At 36.3% G+C, this 22,343-nt stretch overlaps 1 protein-coding gene across 2 annotated transcripts in view; it reads left to right on the top strand.

The window, feature by feature from the left end:
* The window catches only part of ZNF385D (zinc finger protein 385D), a 332,326-nt gene that overhangs the window by 219,419 nt on the left and 90,564 nt on the right, over positions 1–22,343 (top strand). For both annotated transcript variants that reach the window (XM_058814676.1, XM_058814667.1), the window contains one exon: positions 15,199–15,309. In XM_058814676.1, coding sequence (XP_058670659.1) covers positions 15,199–15,309 — 111 coding nt within the window. The remainder of the gene's footprint in view (positions 1–15,198; positions 15,310–22,343) is intronic.

Raw genomic sequence — 22,343 nt, 5'->3', positions numbered from 1 at the left:
TGAGGAATACAAGGGAGCTACAATAAGATTGCAGTAAAGGTTTTACAGGAACACTTTTAAAACTAATGCAAGTACTAAATGCATAAAATCAGTAATCAAGCTGGGAGCAGCAAATGTGCTATGTTATCTACAAAGATAACACACAGTGCTCATTTTTCTTACTAGCTAATTTAACTACCAAGCTTTTATTGTTGCTTCTGCTCAGTCCTTCCACTATTAGCTGAAGTTGAGATTTCTCACAAAAATTCATCCTTGGCAGTAATAATTTGCTGTAATATAAAATAAATGAGTTAGCATAAAAGATTTTACTGATTGCAGTGCCAGTTGGCACTTTCTTGCTCTCTGTTGAAACGAGCACAACACATTGTCTATTACAGCTGCACAGCTACCCTGTGACCACTCTGTGTTGCAAGTTTTAACATTACTGTTTCTGTATGTATTTTTCCCCCATAAATTATTCTTTGCAGAAGAATGTTAATTAGTAACTGATAGATATAAAAATTTCCAGGGACAGCCCATTAATTCCATTTACCTTAATGGCACTTAGATCATAGCTTGCAGTACAGCTGTATTCAGACTGGATTATAAATGTAATTTTTTGCATCATTAACTACCCTGATTAATCTTAGACAGCAAAAGCATAATTATAGAAACACAGGACTTACAATGTGCCAGTTTAAAGTTGCAGCTTTCTTCTTTTGTAGTTACATCAGTGTAAACAACCTAGGTTTTGAAAATTTAGACTGAAACACGTTTTCTTCGTTTCTTCTGCTCATTTCTGGTTTTACTTGGGGATTCTTAGGTTTTATTTTGTTTGTGGATTGTTGAGGATTTTTTTAAATGCTTTTTGTAGCATGTTTTGCTTTTGACTAGTGCAATTACTGGATATTTGCATAGTAATTGACCACCATTAGTGAGGTGGTCATTCTGATCAAAGCGTATTAAGGAAAGCACATGTATTTTCTCTCTGGTTTCTGTGGAGGCCAGAAGATGTCATTTTGATTTTCACATTAAAGTCATCAGGCCAAACAAAAGGGCAAATTCAGATACTAATCTCAGACAGAAGCTGATGTGATGGGTGGCTGGTTTTGCAGGCAGCAGCCAGGAAATAGCACATTCTGCTTGAGTCCAGGTCTAATATTAACAGTTGGGAAACCTGACCAGCCTGGTATCATAAAAGATTTTGTCACGTGGGGGTTTTCGACTTGTTTATCTTTGGATTTGATCAGCAAAAGGTGAGATTTGATGAGAGAAAGGCAAGAACTGACAGAGAGAAAATTTGCACTGGTAATTCCATTTCAGTAATCATAAATCTGAAAGGAAAACTAAAACCAGGTTCTTGAATGATGATAGTTCAGAAATAGTGTTTGTAAACATGATGATTCTTAACAACATACTGGATTTTTCAGGGTCAGTTGACACTGCTGCATGCTGCAAATGTGCTGTGTGTCTCCTCATGTGGAGTGTAAACTGAAGATTTTGTAAAGGGGGAAAAAGAAAAAACCTTTCCCATCATTTATTTATTCAAATGGGTGACTGCATTTATGCCTTTTATAATAGCATATATTTTGTGTGTGTGGAAGGAAAAACAGACACTAGTCCATTTCAATATAACAACCAACGTTTTGTTTTAATTCTGTTTTTGAGTCTCCTGCTTTTTGCTTCTTTCAAGCTGTAGGCACAGCCCCTGCAGAGGCAATCTGCTATGCAAATTACAAGGAAATAACAAAAAGAAGGGTTTTCTCATTAGTGCCCAAAAAGGCAGCAGCACTTTTTAAGACACAGGAAAAGATGGAGGGTTGGAGCACTGTGGTTGCAGCTGCTTCGGAAGTACTTTTTCAGTTATCCTACCCCATGGCAGAACTGTTTGTGCATACTGTGGTTCCCGAGAGCTGCTGGGGTAAAAATCAGACTGTCTTTTGAAACAAGAGCCAAAAGACACAAGGTGTGGTAAGGGTTGATCAAGAATGCTGCTCTGAGCTAGCAAGAAGGAGTTGGTGGAAGAGATGATGGCTTCAACTCCGCATTCAGGAACAGACCTTCACAGTGACCTTGGACTATTACTTGCTCTCAGTTCCTATGTGTAAGATGAGGATAATATTTCCTGGCCTCTTAAGTGTGTTACAAAGATCCTGATCATTAATGATTAATCCTGGTCCTGGAATGTGTACAGTGTGTATTAAGATCTAATCATAATTGTCAAAGCTGAGATCCAAGGTCAAGCCTTGGTTTGCACTTGTTCCATCAGAGTGTCAAGATAAGCAGGAATAAGTCATGGGTTCATCTCTAATATTACATCAGTATAAAAACTTTACAGCAGCAGGATGAATGATGTTTTCATTTGTGATGTTGTTTTTATAATCACAGATAATTAACTGAGTAGTAAACAGGACCAGGGACAGGGCTGAGAGCCCTGAAGACATCTAAGATGACAGGAGCAAACCCTGTGCGAATTTGCACTGCACTTTTCATGTCTTCTTCATTTGTTTTCAGAGTTCAGAAAGTTGCTGCTATTTTATCAGGGTATCATACCTATTTATCATACCTATTCTGTGTTTTAGATATCGCCAGAACAGAACTTTTACTATAAAAGTGGAGACAATGTACTTAAAATATCCATTGGCCTTAAAGAGTGCAAAAGAATTGAACCTTCAAATTAATCAAAGCTGGGCTACTTGTGCATCCTGGAGTTTCTTCTCTGAAAAGACCTGCTAGCAGGACAGATGTCTTTAAGTACTTAACTTGCAGACAACAACTGCACAGTTCACAGGCAATAAAATTGCCTGTTTTCACATCCACAGGTAATTCTGTGAGGTGCTCCAGACAGGGATGATCTTGAATCAATTATACCTTGTTGTGGTGTGCTGTAATGTCCCATTTTGGCCTTCCAGGTCACTTTCCCAGGTGTGCCTATACTCTCTCCCTTCCCCCTTACCCCCATGCTGAGTGAGTCCTGTCACTCAGACTTAGCATTCCAGCAAGGCATCGTGTGGTTGGTCAAGTTCAAAGGATGCCACTCAGGCCCAGGGGTCATTGGCCTGTCTGGGTGTCATCTTCCACTGAGCCCCTGCCCCTCTCACCTGGTTGGTGGCTCACCTGTACCTCCCCTCCCCCTGTCCCTGAGCTTAAAAAGGTCATCAGACCATGCGGTCGGGATTCTGTTGGAGCAGTTGCTCACGTTCAGACCTCTGTAACCATGGAATAAACCTCTGGACATTAAACCCTCCAGCGGAATCCTCTCCTTTTTCTCTTCACCATCGCCTGAAGCTATTCCTCCTGAGGTGAACGGGGTTCCAACAAGCCTGGACTTGTTCAGTGCCCAGCTGCAACCACCAGCTAGCCAAGGTATCTCTGGGGTGACACGCCGCAGTTGCTGCCTTTGGCCCAGCAGCGAGGGTCAGACTAGCCCAGGCACAATCTAACTGGTAATATTGGGAGCCTTTTTTCCAATAATACCTGTGCTGTCTCCTGTGAAGTCATAAGGCTGTGCATAAGATCAAGTGGATTTGCCAAAAGTTCTAGTACATCTCAGTTTTCATGTTAATTACCTGTCTGTAAATGATCTTTGTAAAGGGAAATACTCAGATGAGACTTCCTATTGTGTTTAAGTTCATAATATATACCAAATCCTTTTCAGCCTCCCTAGTTCCAAAGACTCAATGGACACCATAGTTTCACTTAATGTGAAGTGAGGCTGTCCTGCTGGCAGGGGTCAGCTGAGGAGATGGAAGAACTCTTCAGGGCTGCTTACCTGCAGTAGTTCACTGTCTAGCTGCTTCATCCATTCATGTTTGCCTAAATTCTGGCTCCCATCTGCATGTATTAGTTCATCTGGGATTACAGCCTGGAGGGAGACAGAACATCCCTTCTTACTCACTGGACTGCAGCCCAGAGTCCTCACCTGGTCAATGAACCTCTGATTACCTTCTGTGTGCCAGGATCTGTATGCCACCAGTGTAGTCAAAGCTGATTCAGACATCCAGTTCGAGTTTTTGATCTTTTGATAAAGACCAAAATCAGTATGAAGCAATTTTAAACAAACAGAGATTTCAAGAAAATGCGTGAACTAGTCCAGACCAATACACCAATACACCCTGCCATGATAGTAAAGTGAATGTGTTCACCTTGTGATAGCATCCTTTCCCAAAATCAAAGTTACCAAAGTTGTGCCAGAAACCAAAAGTTCTTATTAACTCAACATTTTGGTATTTGTAGTTATATTAATACTTATTTTACAGTAGTAGAATCTTGCAAGGAGGGGAGATTACAACTTTAATCCTGTTTTAAAGTATCTTGAACTCATAGACAGGTATTTCTATATGCAGACATGTAAAAACAGGTTTCTTTCCTTCCTTGGTTTCATTTAGTTCTGTTTTGATCTACAAAAAGCTCAGAACTCAGGGTTAGACTGGTACTTCCCTGGCAACACCTTTTTCTAAATTTTAATTTTGATATATTACTCAGATAAAACTTCAAAGATGAAATTGCATGGAAAAGTGCACTGTTAATGTTTCATCTTTTTCCAAATTATATAAAAACATGCTGAGAATTATTTAATGCATCGCATTTCAGAGATGAGTAGGAAGGGATTAAAGCACTTCAAGTAGTGAATGAGCCATAACTATTTTCTCCACAGCTGTTCAGTGCACTCAGGATTGCACTAATGACTTAGTCACTAAGACTGACAGGGGAGTTGGAATGAATCTCAGTGGTAATCTGTAGGGAATTACTGGAAAAGTAATGTGGGTACCCAGTGAAGGTATAAGTGTGTTCTTTTTATCAAAATGGAAGGTAGTCCTGGTTTTTTACCATTAAGAAAATGAGACATTTCAACTGGCTGGGAGTTGGGTTATAATCTCTACTTATTGGAGTTGGAAATTATCTCCATTTATTTCTAAATTATTTCTTTTCTATATTTTCCTGCTTTCTGCTTCCTAGAGAGCCTGAAGAAGAAATCGGGTAGATGTTAATTTTTCAGTTAGAAGTACTTTATTAAAATGCAAATCACCTTTGGCCACTTATTTCCCCTTATCTTGGGATCGTTCTCAGCTTAGTACCAAATCCTAATGTTGTTTATGCATACATAGTTACTAAGATCTATGTTTGTTTACATTATTATGTAAGCTCTTAAACTATATCAAGAAATTGCAAATTTTTTTTTTTCCATTTTCCAATTTCATATTCCTCTCTCTCTTATTGGAAGTGAATATCCTGAACACTCAGTCTTATCCTGGCTAAAAACTCAGGGAGGTTTTAGAGGTAATCATGTTATGGAGGGAGTAAGCAGGTTAATGACTTCTCCTGTGGTCCATAATCCATGATCTGAGCAAAGGTGAAGTATTATTTGCATGCAAGGAGTTATAATGCTCTTAAGTGATCTCTATTAGGGTTAGGAATATAGCCATGGACATAATTTACCCTCATATTTCACCATTACATGTTATAAGGGTGTTTTCAGCTGCATGTGCAAACTCCAGCCCTTCATATGTGAAAAGTGTGAGGAACATTATTCTTCTCTATTGAGTGCTGGTGACGCGATTAATTTAAATAAAATAATCTTGAATCTCCAGATGTGAGACACAATGATGAGAGTTGGTCACATGGTTTTATATCCTGGAATTATTACAAAAAGGAGAGTAGAACTTCCTTTCAAGAGAAGGGAATGGGAAAAAAAAAAAGAAAACACACCAGAGGAACACTGGTAGTCAAATAATTATGCTAGCAAATATCTCTGCTTCCACTTGAAGTACTTGTACCAGGTTCTGAAGATAGACAGACATCTATTAAAAGCCAAGAGAAAAATGCAGTAATTTTCTAATTACTCCATTGTAAGGGGTTGTGAGAATTATAGTGGTTAAACAAGCACAGCAGCTTTATAAAACTTTTCAATTGAAATGTTGAAGTGTTTTATACTGAAACAATTATAAAATGAGAATCTGGAAAGTATCTTTCTCTACAACATTCAACTGCTATATTTTAGCCAGTGCTTCCTAAAAATACTTGCTCACTGAAGTATTACCCACCAGAATCTGGGATAAAATTATTCTGTCCTCTTAATTTTTTTTCTTTTTATTATGGGATGTATGGATTAAATTATGTGTTGGGGTCCCTTTTAGTTTTTTATTTTCTGATTTTACAAGTATGGCTTAAGAATTGTAACTTATCCCGGTGTTAAATCTTAATAAAGTAAGATTTTGACATGTGTTGAAATGCTCTAAAATTATAGATTTTATAGAGTATTTTAATGATGTCTGAAGCATAAAATGATTTTTTAAAGTTGAGTATATACCTCTTTAAACATTCCAGTTATAGAACAGAATAAAAATGGTAAATAAGAAGAATAGTTTAAATAGGCTAAAAAAGTGTAGCAGCATGAACAGGAACTTGGCATTGCAGAATTATTTTCTCACTCCTTAAGCACATACATATCCAGTCACTTCTCTGAAAAACATGTAGTGTTCAGAGACCACTTTGCACTCTGATACTTGTAAGCAATTCACTTGTAAGAGTGAATCAAGTGTTTCTCTGCTAGTTCTCAGGCAGATATCCTGCTTTTATTGTTGTTGTGATTAGAAAGACTCACTATTATTAATACCAGTTATAATACTTGGTACAGTTTTCTGAGGTGCATTCATAAATGAATGATGCTATTGGGAATTTGTTGTGCAACCCTCATTAGCCCTGCCAACCTTTTGTTCCTAACTCTTGAGCACAAACATTAAAATGCCCTTAACTTTTTAAAATGGATTCTTTTTCTCATGAACTTATTTTTGCTTTGTTCTTGGTGAGTCTCAGAAAACAAATGGTGTTTATGAACCTTGGGTTTTTATCTTTATTGGTATCTTTAGAGATATCTTTAGGGAGAGTGTAGCATTTATGTCTCTTTGTTTTAAGCAATTGTTTTGGGTTTAATCATATTTTTACCATCTGCCAGTGCTCACTTAAGTGAGCAGATAAAAGAAGCAATCCACCCTTTCTTTGCACACCACTTTGTTCAAGCCTACTAGAAGTGGAATGAGTGATTCTCTCACTTTCAAGGTGATCTGTTTCGTGTTGGTCTGTTCTTATGCTGCAATTGTTGTATTGAGTGTTGTCAACTAGATAATTGAGCAGTGTGATAAACACACCACATTTGGCTGCCTTTCATCTTCTCTTCTTTAGGAGAATCTTATAGGTCTGATAGAATTTTCCTTTGGATAAGCACTGAGAATCAATCATGGTTTCACAATTGAGGAGATTATTATCCATAGTATTTTTGCTCTGTTTGTTGCATAAGCCAGAAAGCATATTTTGAATGAGGTAGGACTAAAGTAAGGGCTATCCCATTTTAGAAAATCAGTTGAAACAATTCTCTGAACAACTCCAGAGAGTTGTTCCCTGAGATGTTAGGCAAGTAGCTTAACACAAACATTTCCAAGAGAGCTCTATGGATTGTAAGTCCAACCTGCAGTTGTAAAGCTGTGTTTAGTAGCTCACAGATGAATCTGCAAACAGGAACTTTGTGGGGAACATAGGAAAGGCCATATAATAGTAAGTACTCTCAGGTACATTAGGTTGAGTAACTGGAACTGGTGTACAGTTTTTGTTCTTTATTTCTGAGAAAATACCATCTATCTAAAAAAGAAGTTTTCAAAGTTAATTATACTTGTGAACAACTCACATCCTGGGACAGTGAAGACTGTAGGAGAGCCAATGAATAGGCTGATAATTCCCATTGGGAGTGAGGTTTCAGCTTTATAGAGTCATTGAGGATTAGGGTTATTCATTGAACTTCTTGGACAAAACACAACATTGAACAGTTGCTCATTAGGTGAATGTTGTCCATCTTCTAAGCAAACAAAGCCAAAACCTTCTGGGGAAAAGATGTGAGCACATTTCAGAAATATAATTTCACAAGGGTGTCAAATTAAGGCTTATAGGCATTTCATGTTTTTAAGGGCTTGATCTGCAACCTTAATGTTCTCTTAGTACTGTGTTTCTGTATTTAGCATACATACACAGATTTGTTCCAGTTTGACAATCCTTCACATGTTGTTTAGTGTGTTTGATTAGCATAATCACTGTGTGATTATTTCTCACTAGCCTTAGCATATGCAAATTCTTGTCTTTTGACTGACAACCATTATTAGACAATCAGAGTATAAGGATTTGCATAATCTCTCTGTGGTTACAGTATTTGTGTGCAATACCACTGTGAATGCAAATCCTTTTGCTCTGACTGGTTTCTCTATATTCAAGCAGCTTGCCAGGAATACTGCTGCTGCTTCAGCATCTTATTTGCAAGTGGAAAAATCTACAAAAAAAAAAAAAAAGGGAAGAAATACTAGAGTCACATCAGAAAGGTGACTAGACAACTGCTGCAATTAAATAGCTCAATTAGGAAAAAAGAAAAAAAAAAAAAGAAACACAGGATTTCAACAAAAGAATAAAAAGTTTACTTTGGGAATTCATTCTGAAGTACTATTTGAGTGACCTGTTGCATTTTTTGAGAACTGACAGCAATTTTCTTTTTAATGGAAAGTAATAGAAAGTGCTTTTTAAAAGAAAAGTAATTATTTTGTAAATATTGCACATCATTGTAGTTGGTGCAGATGTTTTACATGAATTATATTTAACAAGGATGAGCAATATTTCAGTTTACATACATGGAAAGCATCAAGCTAGTTCTACCCTCTTTCATTGATAAAAACAGTAATGGTAGACACTAAGAAAAAATGGGTAGTGCTGAGTTCAACTCTGCATAATTATTCACCATAATTACTAGGGCAACATTGAATAAATTAGCTGCAAAAGGCTAAGCCATGCAAGATAGCATATCTAGAATGTGTATTCTGTTTAATATTGTTTTATTTGTACATGAAAGCAAACTACTGTTGAACATCATTTTTGTGTGTGTTTTTAATTATGCTTACTAAGCTTTTCCCACCATTCCTTTTGAATTGTGTTCTTTGGTTAGTTTATAAGATTCTTTTTCACAGATTAATGTGGTTTTGAAAAAAACAGCCGTGGAGTGCCAACCGTAACAATGGGACTTATTTCTTATGGAAATGTAGAATGTCAGATGCACTTAGGATCAAATTGGTGATCTGCTGCTGAGCTGTTCTGTTTCTGACATGGTCACCTGGATTTTAAGAAGGTATCAGGTAGATTGTAAGTTATAGGTCTGACACTTCTGGAAAGCATCATGTTCTGCAGAGAGATTTTCTTTTTTTAATGTGCATGGTTAATAAATACTTTTATGAGTGTTGGGATTGCTGTGCAAACACAGAAATGAACAGCAATGTGTGACACACAGCACTTCATATTTTTCCAGGAAGCTTTATACCCGTTGCACATGCTTTGTGCTGCTTGAAAATGCAAATGCAGTAGATGCCAGGTATTACTTGGAGAAGGAGTAGCTTCTACTCAGCTGCCCAGTGCTCATAATGTGGGCAGTCTATACAGCCAATATAAGTCTGAAAGTCCAAGAGTTCTTCAAAATATCTAACTTTCTGCATAAGTAATAATAATACAATGTAGCGTATCTAATATAATATTGCTGCATCTCTACAAGTGACCAGCATGATTGCAGAGAAAATGTCTGTGAATTCTTGATGCCACTGAGATCACAGAGGAGCTGCTCAGTTTTCAATTTGAAATAGTCAAATTATGCTGTGAGAAAATTGCTGGCTCTAGGAGCCCTGAGCTATAAATGACAGTGACTTTGCACCATTGAGGAGCATTCTTATAGCTTAACCTTTCTGTGTTTCTCTAAGTATGGCACAGTAATAATCAAGTAGGCAGTTTAATGTTTGAACTGGTTGGCATTAGATCTTTATTTATCATACAGTTTTAAAAATGGGTCAGGTTGAGCAATAAGTATGACGTGGAGGATGTGATATTTTGGGATTTTTGCTTGGTAATGGCAAAGATTGATATAGGATTTAAACTGTTTTCTAATTCTCTTATAAGTTTCGCTGTTTGTTGAAACATAAGAGAATGAATGAAAGAAGCCCGTACTGAGTTATCTTTATTTCTTATCAATGTTACAGCCCTAACACAGTGCAATGTTACAATCAAAATAACATTAAAGGAATTATATTATGAGTAATTGTACATAATTATTACAATTAGATGTATATAATTATATATTTATGACTATGTTTCTTGCCATCAGTCTGGACTTCTACAACCACATGAATTAGTAAGTACAAAATGAGGCCAAATAAGCACAATATTAATATCAAATATGTTAGGATCTGGATTTTAAGAGGTTCTGGGAGGTGGTGGTATCTGTGTCACTAAATTCACTTAGCTGTTCAAGTAATGGAAATCAGTAATTTGGTGAGTAATTTTTATTTTTTGATTACGTCTCAAATGGTCTAGAACAATTTTTTCCTGTGAGCTTCAATGACCTGACATGTTTTTCTGCTCATTTAGTGTAAGACCATATCTCGTCTGAGTCAATCTTTTCCAGCTAATTTCTTTGGTCTTGAGGTAAAAATACTTTCTTACTTTTTTGATTGCTTTAGGCCTAACATATGCTCTGAACAAGCTCTAGGCATCCACATCATCTTATCCTTTGACCTGGATGGTTTTATTTATAGACTTTAGTGAATTTCAATTTATTGCAAACCTTAAGCATCTGAAATGCTCATATCATGGCTTTTGGTTTTAATGCAAAATTAAAAAATAAGTCCCTTTGGTTTATATCCCCTTTATGATTTGAGCCTTTGTGGATCAAGCTTTCATGCTTTCCTTTGGCTCTTGCTTTGCTATGGTTTTTAACTTAGGCATATTCTTATGCCTCTGGGATAAGAAGTCACAAAAAAGAAACTAATAAAAATTATATATATTAAAAATTATTGAAATTCAGGAAGACACTGAAATTTGTTGAAATCTGTGTTTCAATTACAGCTTCAGCATAAAACAATTCTTCACACACACACACACACACACACACACACACACACACAAAATCTAGTGTGTGCATGCGAAAACACTTAACAATTATTTGTGGAAAATACGTAAGATTTACTTTCCAAGGGATCAGATTTCTCTGTATGTAACATATATCATCTCAGGTTCTGCATTGCACAGATATTTACTGAAAATTTAATGAGATGAAGACTTGGCTACAGCCAGCCTTCAAGGATATCAGCTATGGTGATTGTGGAAAAGTGTCCCAGATAGGATAACAAGGGATCTCCTGGGTCACCTTCTTGGTGATTTTGTGGTAGGTGCTTCCTCCAGAAAAGTTCATGCAACAGCCACTCCTTTCATCTTCAGTCCACAAAATAAAGAGCATTTCATTCTCTATAGTAAGCACAAGAACAAGGAATACAGATAATATCATAGGTCTGACATGACTGAATTTAAAACAAGCAAAACTAAATTATAGTGATAGGGTCAAAGCTAAGAATATGCAGTAAGGGGACAATTTCTATCATGCCCTTGGTTTAAACCTGGATTTTTCTAAAGTATGGTATGTTCCTGAAGATTTTGGGGAGTACATTATTTGATCAAAGAATGTGAGTCATATCATCTTGCCACAAATTTTGGCTTGAATAATTAAAACACAGAGGATGTTATTGATGTGCGTGTATTGAAACCAAAAATTAATCAAATTAACTTATATATTTATCTAAATTTCTCAATCTAATAGTCATCCTGTTGTTTGCATTAAACCTTGAGCACTGTGCTATCCCTAGACATATTCACATGGAAAAGTGAGATATATAGAAAATACCTGATGCTAGAGAGTAGAAAGCCAAAAGGCGATGGACAAGTCAAACACTGCAGCTCTCAGAGCAAACTGTGTTGTACAGCTTTGACATCTGAATGATAATCTTTCATGTGAATTGCAAACTTCTCTGTCCTTCACTTTAAATGACAGTAAATTAAATTAGTTTAGTCTAAGAAATAAAATCCAGAATTGTAAAAGAGAGCTAGTAATGAGTTAAAAGCAGATTTTATCAAAGTTTATCATGATAACCTTTATTTTGAAAGTGCATACCACTTACATAAGTTGAAATGAAATTTATATGTGTAATTAGTAATGTTCAGTAAGTCTCAAAGTGCATGGAGATGCTTTAAAGTATCTAATCACTTGCTGGTTATCTTGCCTATATGATACTATTACCCTCTCTATATTTCTCTGCAATTCTTGCTCTCAATTTTCTGCAATCAGCAAGCTCTATTCCTCTGACTCTCAGCAGGTCTTCTCTCTGTCTTCCAGTATCTGTGAGATCTGAGTCCTTATCATGCTGCACCTAAGTATCCTGTTGCCTCTCAGATTTCCTGCATAAAACTTGTAGAGGCTTATCTGATGCTTTTGGATGTTTATTTGGAATTTATGGATTCGTGATGTTTCCCAAATGAAATCTCTAGGGAAAACTAATAATATTAAATATCGCTTAAGAATTCTGTCCCAACTTTATTAGAATCTGGTGCTAAGTTTTTAAGTCTAACTTAAAACTGTGCTTTGCAGTGTCAAAGAACAATTCTCCCATCCTTGGAAGTGTTCAAGGCAAGGCTGGATGGGGCTTTGAGCAACATGGACTAGTGGAATGTGTCCCTGCCCATGGCAGGGAGTTGGAAATAGATGATCTATGAGGTGCTTTCTAACCCAAACAATTATATGAGTCTATGAACTGACAGAGAACGGATTATTATTTTGAAACAGTTTTTCTTAATTAATTTGGAAACTATCCATAGTTCTTCTTCATTTAGAGCCACAAATGCAAAGCATCACATTCCCAGTAATGCCATGTAGTTGTACACCTAGAATTCTACATCTTTAAAAACTCAAAGGGAAAGGTGCTGATGGGTTTCTGCATCAGCAGATAAACAAGAGAAAAACCTGTGGTCTTATTAGGTAAGAAACCACACATTTTTCCATGAGACCAAATTAAAATTAAGTTTAACATAAAGCAACTATTCTGCACATTCATGATGTTTTTAATTCTAAAAAATATTTTGTCTCATTCTCAATATGAAAGCATCAGTTGCCTCAGAAATCCAACCTCATCTGGTGCTAGAATACTTACTCTGAAGATGGGTAAGCCCAGTTAAAAAAAAAAAAGTTTTTTTATCTTCTGAACCATGGTAGTACCTTTTATTTAACTCATAGAGAACTTTCTTTGCTTTCTCAAGCTATTGTGAGATAATGGGCGCTTGTGAGATAGTGGGAAAGATTAACATGGTAACACTGAAGGCCATTATCTCACATTATCTGACAAGTGCCATAACTTGAGGAAGTGAACAAAGAAGCTCTCTAAAGAATCTCACAGCTGTGGCTAATGTGAAACCAAACAGTTACACTGGATCAAAGAATGCACAATTTCTTGTTACCCTGAGCTGACTTATCCATGTATCTCAACTTCAGGTTTCCCTAATTACTTTAGACCTGCAGTGGCAAGAGGAACAGAATTTTTCCAAGCTTGAACAGCACAGAATTAGCATCAGTTAAGACCATGTCATGCTTCAATGTTAAAAATAGCAAGATACAGGTCTATTGATTCTGCTGGTGTAAGAATTCACCTCTCTGTGGAGCAGTCAAAAAAAGAAGAGCTGTTACAATTTATTTACTTTCCTATGTAGTGGTGTCATTTTTGGTGTTCATAATAGTATTTTTGGATTGTGGGCTTTTTCTAGATCGTGTTACTCAGTGAGAGTGCTGCTAGAGCATAGCTTGATCACTGCAGAAAGTCTTACACAACTTGCTGTTGTCTTTCAGAGCTTGATATACTATGCCCTCAGTCATCAGTGTTATTTTGGGGTTAATGTTAAGTGGCATGCCTCGTTTCTAGGTGGGATTGGTGTTCTTTTATACTGGCCAGTACGCAAATGTATGTGGTGTTTCATATCAAATTGAAGAAGATGCTCAAACTGAGAATTTTTTCCAGACCAGTCTGTTGTTCTATAAAGCTCTGCTGTCTTCCTTGGTTTGTTTGGGGGGTTTGTGTGTGTCTGTGTAATTTTTTTTTTTTTTTTACCAATCTTATTTTCTTTTCAACAGGAATTAATTTAAAGACCTATTTCATATTTGACACTGAACAGCTGTCAGGTGATGCAAAAATTCTGTAGTGATCTGCTCTGGATTCACTGCAATAGAGGCCATGACTGTCTACCATTACAGCTTTCATGAATAATTGATTACTCTAAGGACAAGCTCTGATTCTTTATTTATCAAATAACCCTTTGCCAACAGACTAGAAAATAGTGAATCATGGAGACATGGGCAGGGAGAAAGATGGAATCTTTTTCATTATGTACACTGTGAATACTGATTATCAGAATTATTCAAAATATGTGATTTTTTTAACAATTTAAAGACAAAAAAAAATATCAGTGGCTTAACCAAGTTGCTGCAGAGCTATTACCAGATTTTTAAAGTATCTGTCAAATGTTTTTTTGTGAAAAAGAAATAAGAAGCATTTTGTTCAATGAATTTGGGGAAGTTGATTTCAATCCGCCAAGTAAAAAAGTATACCTCAAGTAGTTTTTGTGAAGTTCTCTGCCAAAATGGCTTTCATTTTTTTTAATAGGGAACCTGACTTGCAGACACTATCAGATCAGTGTTCTGGTAGAAGTTAACTCAGAATAATCCTTTTCATAAAGGTCAAATTCATCCTTAAAGCACAGCCTATACAAAATAGTTTCCTCCAAATGACTGAAACTAATATTTGGAGGATTTTTATCTTTTGTAAATTGTGTAGATGTTGTTTCAAGGAAGAGATTTATTTATTGGTTCACGGGATATTATTATTTGATAATACTGAAGTATTGTGTGCTATTCTGAAATTATATGTACATAATATTATTTCACGTTTTCATTAATCTTTTTCTTAGTAATTTTATTTAAAATGTTCTTGTTTTGCTTATTGAGCTAGCTTTTCTCTGATATAAAAATCACAAATTGATGTTTGGGTAGGAAAACCTGTTCAGCGTTTACAGCTCATACCTTTCCTCAGTAAAGGGAAATATAAAATTGAGCTAAATATACGTACTCCAAGAAAGTCAATGACATTTTCTTTTCCTTCTGCATAACCTCTTTCTATAACTACATAAAAAATAAATACTCATGTTTAAAGAAAAATAGTAGTTTTCTGTTAGATCATGGTATGGAATGATGCAGAATCTGTTTTGAGATTTTAGATAACATAGCACGCAGTGGAACAGCAAAAGCTTTTTATTTTTCTTCTTCTCTTTTCACAGATGGACCCAATTCAAAAAGCTGTAATAAATCATACATTTGGAGTTCCTCTTCCTCATCGAAGAAAGCAAATCATATCATGCAACATTTGCCAGCTGAGATTCAATTCTGATGTAAGTTGATCATTTTGTATCAGATGAGAAATATGTACTTATCTACTAGGATGTGCCATAATTTTCAGAAATTGAGCCTAAATGAAACGTTATGATTTCAGTTTGTCGCTCAGCAGATGAAAAGGCTGTAGGGTGTTTCAAATAAACACAATGGCTTGGTAGTGTTTATACACCCAGCCAGATTTTCCCTGCCAATATATCCCTGTAAGCTCATCAACTTCAGTTGTGCTGCACTGAGTGTAAATAGGAAGAATTTACTGATCCATTACTGCTAATAACGCTGGTATATTTGCTGGATCCTAATTCTTCTACCAGTCCTGGTTATGTGTCCCTTCAGTTGGCTCCTACCCTGCATCCTGTCACTTCTCCAGCAACAAAGCAGAACAAGCTGAACTGGAGATGCTCTCTAATACACCAAGGAAGGAAACCTGTCTCCCACAATTATCCAAGGGAGCTGTGCTGTGGTGCTCCTTGCCAACTAATACCTGTTGTGTCACAGAAAAGCCTCTTAGGTTTTAGCCCTTCTATTTCCTTCTCAGAATCACTGTGTATGCAGACCAAACCTGACATAGTAAAGTGATTTTTTTTCTGCTATTCTAGGCTCTTCAGGAAGTTTCTTCACATGGGCATTGATAGTGGGAACTAATCTTCCCCTGTCTTTAGTTCACTACATTATTTAAATATAGAAGTTACTTCTGCCAGTATAAAAATGTTTTGACTTAGAGTGAGGTCAAACCCAAAAGTGTCCACAAGGTTCCTTTCTAATTCTAGTCATAGGAAGAAGTGAAATACTTCTTGTACTCCTGCATCTTACAAGGCAGCTATTTATATACAGTTTGTACTATTTTTAGTTTATTGATTATTTATCAAAACCACGAGCTTGTCAAAATCTTAAATTGAACCTTGAAGCGTAATTGTAGGGATTTCCCATCTGGGAGTGAAAATACTGGATTTCTTTTCATTCCTCTCAGCTTTTTATCCCTCAGAAATAATTTCAAAAATAACTCAGTCACAATTTCTGGACCAGACAGCATCACATATTTAATTTTACTGATGACTCCAGGTTATTTAGCTCATTTACTGAATGGACGCCTTCTCTTATAACACTGATATAATTCTCAAAGAGAGGTGCAAGGAAGGGCAATACACTCTCTGGAACTGTCATGTCCATCACAGATAAAAATAGAAGAGTCAAATTAGGCTCTTCCATTTAGAAATCAGATGCCAAAATTAGAACTGTGGATACTGAGTCATTAATGAGGATGGGATGATGGTGACTTCTGAGCCACAATGGATCTTACCAACCAAGCAGCCCAATTTATCACTCAAAATTCTCAGCTTTTTCAGCTTTGTCTCAGGTAAAAGCATGTCACACTAAACCAGACACAGTATATAGCTGAAAGAGCGATCAAATACTTGTGTTACAAATCAGAGTGAAACACCTCCTTTCAAAGAGGATATACCATTTGTTTGTCTTCAAAAAGGTCTAGACAAAAGATAAGATGAACATATTGATAAAGTTACTCAGTCCATTAGCAGTTACACGAATTGGATTGATATGTGGAGTGGAAAATTTTTCAGCTGAGAAGATCTAGGCATTTTCCAGAATAAAATGTTTGAAGTAAAAGTCCTCCTACACAGAGAGAAGCAAAGCATCAGTGGACACTGATACTTTTTACTCAGAGGACTACTCTGCTCCCATACTGCTCCTTTTCTGCTGCTTTTAGAAAGGTTTCTGAAGAACAGAGAGGGAGGAACCAGAGGCCATTTTCACAGCCATCTATAGTGTCCAAAAAACTGGTTTCAGAGGGCATGTGTTAATTTAAGCTGTTCACAGAAAACTCTTGGAAGACTAGCTGATATCTATCTGTCCCTTCACACCTTCAGGTGTTTGAGGCTTGAACTCAAATAGCCAACACTGTTCAGAAGATTTTTTTAATGCTCCCCTCTCTCTAATAGATCAATATTATCTCTACAGAATGGGGAGACCTTCTTGATGAGTATGTTTCATTTTCCACTTTTAATATTTGCCTAAGTTTTAAAGCTACCACAGTGTTGATCGATTGAGAGATTACGATCCAAAATCCGCCCATTGATTAACATGGAATGATATCTCTCCCTCTTCTCACTACCACACAGAGGCAATTTGTGGATATTTTTATGATGGTGTCTCCTCATTCCAGTGCTTATAGTTATTACTGCTGAAAATCATAAAGTGCTCTGCTGAGATGTTCTAGAAATAATTTGTATGCAGAGGTCCACTGCAGTTTAGGAATGTTTTTCTGCAAAATGAGGGGAATAGGCAGAGCTATTTCCTCCATTGCTTAGGTAATTTTGAAATTCCCACCTGTGTTTGAAGCAAAAAATGTGGTAAACTAAAGATTTAATATTTAGATTCAAAGGAAAAAATGCTTTGAAGAAAAAGAGCTGTTAGCTATCATTTTTTGATAACTCTACTATGAATGGCAAGCACACACATTGTAATTCTTTCTCCTATTATCATGAAAAAGTTTTCATTTACTCAATATTCCTACCTTTCATTTTCATCATATTTTGTTGAACACAATTTAAATCCATAACAACAATAAATAACTTTTCTGTCTAGGAATTTAGGCTTTGTGTCTATTCTACCAATATGTCTCTATTTTTAGATGCGGGAGATAGGTTTTATCAGAGACTAATGAATAGAAATTCCATTTGCCTGCTACACAACAATATTATGAAAATGTTTACAATAAAACTGGTCTGTGGGACTTTTCTTTTTTGCATAGAATACACAATTTTCTCCCTTTAGATAGAGCAGCAGAGGTTTTTTTCCTGGTTACATGGTATAAAAATCACATTTAAAAAAGATGAGAAAAGGCGGTACAATAGTCTAAAATAATTTAGCTTCTTTGTGAAGGAGTTATCTATAAATCTTCATGACAGCTGTGTATTCATATGGTTTTTTTTAAATAAATCTCATACAAGGAAAGGGAGGAATGTGCAAATAACCAAAGCCTCTCCATGCTGAGCAAAAACATGAGAACAGCAAAGGTAGGTTTTGTGGAGTCCATTTTTTTTTCCAGAGAAATCTAGACATATCATTTACACTCACACTGCGCATTCAAACTAGGGTGAAACATGTAAATATATGCTTAGCTGCAAGGGCCCGATGTTGCCACTTGCATGTTGGCAGCTGCTGAGAGCTATTGCACCAGCAAATGCTTGCTTGTAGCAAACATTAAATCTTTAAGATCTAAAAGTATCTGTAAAATGTGGTCCAGACAACTTCAGTAGGATATTTCAGATGCCTATATGTAGCCGTAGGAGTAATTTTCTGCTTATGGCCTGGAAAAAAAAAAAGAAAAAAAAACCACTCACTGAATTTTTCTGCCTTGACTATGTGATCTTCTTTTGCCCAGGAGATTATTTGATGAAGTTATGTAGTTATCAGTATCTGACAACAAGGTCAATTTTTTGCAAAGGGATTACCTTTTTCTTCCCTCTCTTAACGAGATGGCTGAGTAATGACCCAGTTTGCCTTTGTAGAAAGGTTGGGCAGCATTCTGATCCGTTCACAGGACTTGAATTCCATTATGATACACTTTAAAAATATTTCCAATTATATGAGCCAGAAATTATTGTTTGACTTTAATAGCAACAGTAGTAATACTTCCCTGCAAATCAGGGATGCTCATCAGTCCTTATTTGTTGTTTTTTACCTTATTTTTCTCCATCTCTATGAAACAAAGGTATCACCAAATTAATATAGTGTTCCACTGTATGAATTTATCTGGATTCAAAAGATAAAACATTAAAAGGTAAACCAACTTGCATTAAAAAAATCAGTGAAAGATTTTTTTGAGGCTAAGGATGCAATATAACTCTGCAGTATTTTATTATGGTTCTAACTTCTGGTGGGAAAGAAGCAGGACCAGAGGACTAATTTCCTATTTAGGCTATGTTTGATATCTAGAACAAAAGATTAATGTATCAACTTGTAAGGGCCTAGGGCATAATAAGGTGATAATAAACAGTCAACATGAATTTGTCAAGAACAAATCATGTCAAATGAATCTAATTTTTTCCTTTGACAGGGTAATTGGCCAAATGGATAATAGGGAATAAATAGATGTGACATATTTTGGCTGTAGCAAGGGTTTATACACTCCTGTGTGACAGTCCTGTAAAGTAAGTAGAGGAATACAGTCCAGGTAAAATTATTAAATGTTGGTTGCACAACAGAATGAAGAGCTGCAGTGAGAGTAGCTCCTGATGGTTTCCTGTCAAAACAAAAGGTCACAACAAGTCAGGATCTGAAAGAGTCTCTTCCCTGCTTACTGCTACTCTAATTTTTCGTTAGCAACGTGCCTGACAGGACAGTGTACACATGCCAGTTTTGTGGATGACATCTAGATGAAGGGTGGCAGGCTCTTGATGGATGGGGGTAAGTCCCAGATCTCAGTCCAAAATTATTTCCAGTTGGAAAAAACAGTCTGGAATTCTGACAAGTGCAGTAAATAAAAGCATGAGCTATTGTGCTTAGACTGGAAAAAGTAAATGCACAAGTACTAAAATGAGTAAATGTCAGGTTTAATGGGGTTATGAATCATAATCCAAATATGATGGCTAATGCAGAAAAAAAAAAAGAAAAACTCACCCAACTAAGCCTATGATAAATTTTCCCCCCAAATATGAGATTTATCAATAAGTAAGTATTCCACAGCAAATATTCAAGAGCAGCCCTACAAGAAGGACTGGTGGGGTCTGGTAGATGGGAGGCTACACATGGAGGATATTGCACAACAATATGCACCTGCAGCCCAGAAAGCCAAACAGGTCTTGGTCTGCATCCAAAGCAGTGTGGGCAGCAGGTCAGGGGAGGGGATTCTCCTCTGCTCCACTCTTGTGAGACCTCACCTTGACCACTGCATCAGCTCTGGGATCCTCAGCACAGGAAAGACAATGACCTGTGAGAGCATGTCCAGAGAAGGGACACCAAGGTGTTTAGTGGGCCTGAACACCTCTCCTGTGAGGAAAAGCTGAGAGAACTGGAGTTGTTCAGCCTGGAGAAGGAAATGCTATGGCCTTTCAGAAATTAGAGGAAAGATGGGAACAAACTTTTGGACAAGAGGTAATGGGTTAAAACTGAAGGAGGGTCAATTGGATCAGATATAAGAAATAAGTTTTTTAAAATGGGGGTTATTCCAGAACACTGGAATGGGTTTTCCAAAGAAGTGAATGCCCCATCCCTGGAAATATCCAAGGTCAGGTTGAACTGACCTCTGTGCAGCCTGATCTAGTTCAAGATATCCCTGCTTCTTGCAGAGGTGCTAAACTAGATGGCCTTTAAAAGGTCACTTTCAACTCAAACTATTTTACGATTCTATGAGTCGAAATTGGCAATGCCTCAGGTGAAGAATTATTTATAACAGTGGTCATCACACTCCAATGAAAGCATAATTAGTTGGAGGATTTAGAACACATCCACTAATATGACAAGACATGAAAAAAATTCACTCAGCTAGGGAGAGTAAAAAGAACTGCATAGATGTACAGCAAAAAAGGCCAGGGAAATATAATTGGCAAAGGGAGTTAAAAGAGTTTAGTGACTAATTGATCTTTGTTTTCCTTGGTTTTGATAGACAAATAAATTTGACTAATTCTTCAGATTAATTTGATTTAAGAGATTTTTTGTTGGACTGCTTTGTGAAACAATTTTAACTGTAATGGTAGTGAAGTTCTGGAAGGAAATGTACAGACAGTTGAGGGGTGCCTGTTGGCAGAGAGTATTCACAAATTAGGCACCTGTTTCTGAGGCTGGACAAGAGATGGTGAATGTAATCCCACTCCTGAGAGATTATATGACATCTTGCTTGACTAATTTACAAATCTCTCTCTGTAGTTTGGAAGATATAATAGGGATTTCTTCATCCATACCCAATGACAGTCACACTTGGCCTGTGGTCTCTGATTTACAGAGGGGAACTTTAAAATATTGGTCCATTAAGAACAAGGAAAGCCTGGTACAGTTAAATACTAGAAGTTATTTAGCATTTCAACCTTCTGATCTGAAATCTGTTGTTGGTCAATTTGCTTAAATTGTATTTGAAGCAATCAGTGCTATTTGCTTCAATGTTCTGTTTGTGGCTATAACCACAGGGTCTTATTCTTGCATGTTTGGTTGTACATGCAAATGTACAACAATTATGGGTTAGATTCAGATTTACAATTAAGCTAGAGATTTACAATCCTGGTTTGGTATAAACCAAATAATTTCTGCATGAATTGTAATGCTCAGCTTTTTTAAACAAAGTCACTTTTGGCAGGCATTATTAGCCATCAAGAACATTGATTGATTGATTGATTGATTGATTATCTTGGGGCATTTTATTTTTTTTCTTTCCAAAACGAATGTGCCTGTGTTATATGAATTCATCAGCCTGGTTCTTTAAGGAAGATTCTTTTGTGTTAATATTTACAGATGCTCAGGATCCTCTTAAAATCAGTATCACTATATGAAGGTATTGTATTGATTGCAGCAGTTGTACCTGAACAAACACAAAACTCCATCCAGATGAAACTTATTCATATACATATATATATGTATGAAGTTTATATATTTCTGTAACTGTCTCTCTATATATGCTATTTCTTTCTAATAATGCACCATCTTTCCTGTATTATGAAGTTAAAGTAAGGAAGAACAAATACTGATTCCAGTTACAGATTTATACATGATATTTATTTGAGATCAGAATATGAGTCAGAATGGAAATACACTCAAAGTGGATATTTTTCCAGAGGTATTGGTCTGTGGTAGTCACTGTAAAAAGTAGCAAGTAATGGCAGAAAATGATTAGGCTGGAGATTTCTATGGGATATCTGGCATTTGCATCAATACTATATAGAAACCATAAAGAATTGCTAACAAAATATTTAATTACTTGATTTTTTGGCATTCTAATAGTCTAATCAAATAGCACTGAATTTTCTGCTTTTCAATTGCTTACATGAAGAATTTTGCAAGCAATCTGGTATAGCCTCTGCCT

This window comes from Ammospiza caudacuta, chromosome 1, assembly GCF_027887145.1.
Source record: "Ammospiza caudacuta isolate bAmmCau1 chromosome 1, bAmmCau1.pri, whole genome shotgun sequence".
In the NCBI taxonomy this organism is placed as follows: Eukaryota; Metazoa; Chordata; class Aves; order Passeriformes; family Passerellidae; genus Ammospiza; species Ammospiza caudacuta.
This window is presented reverse-complemented; position numbering and strand designations above follow the sequence as displayed.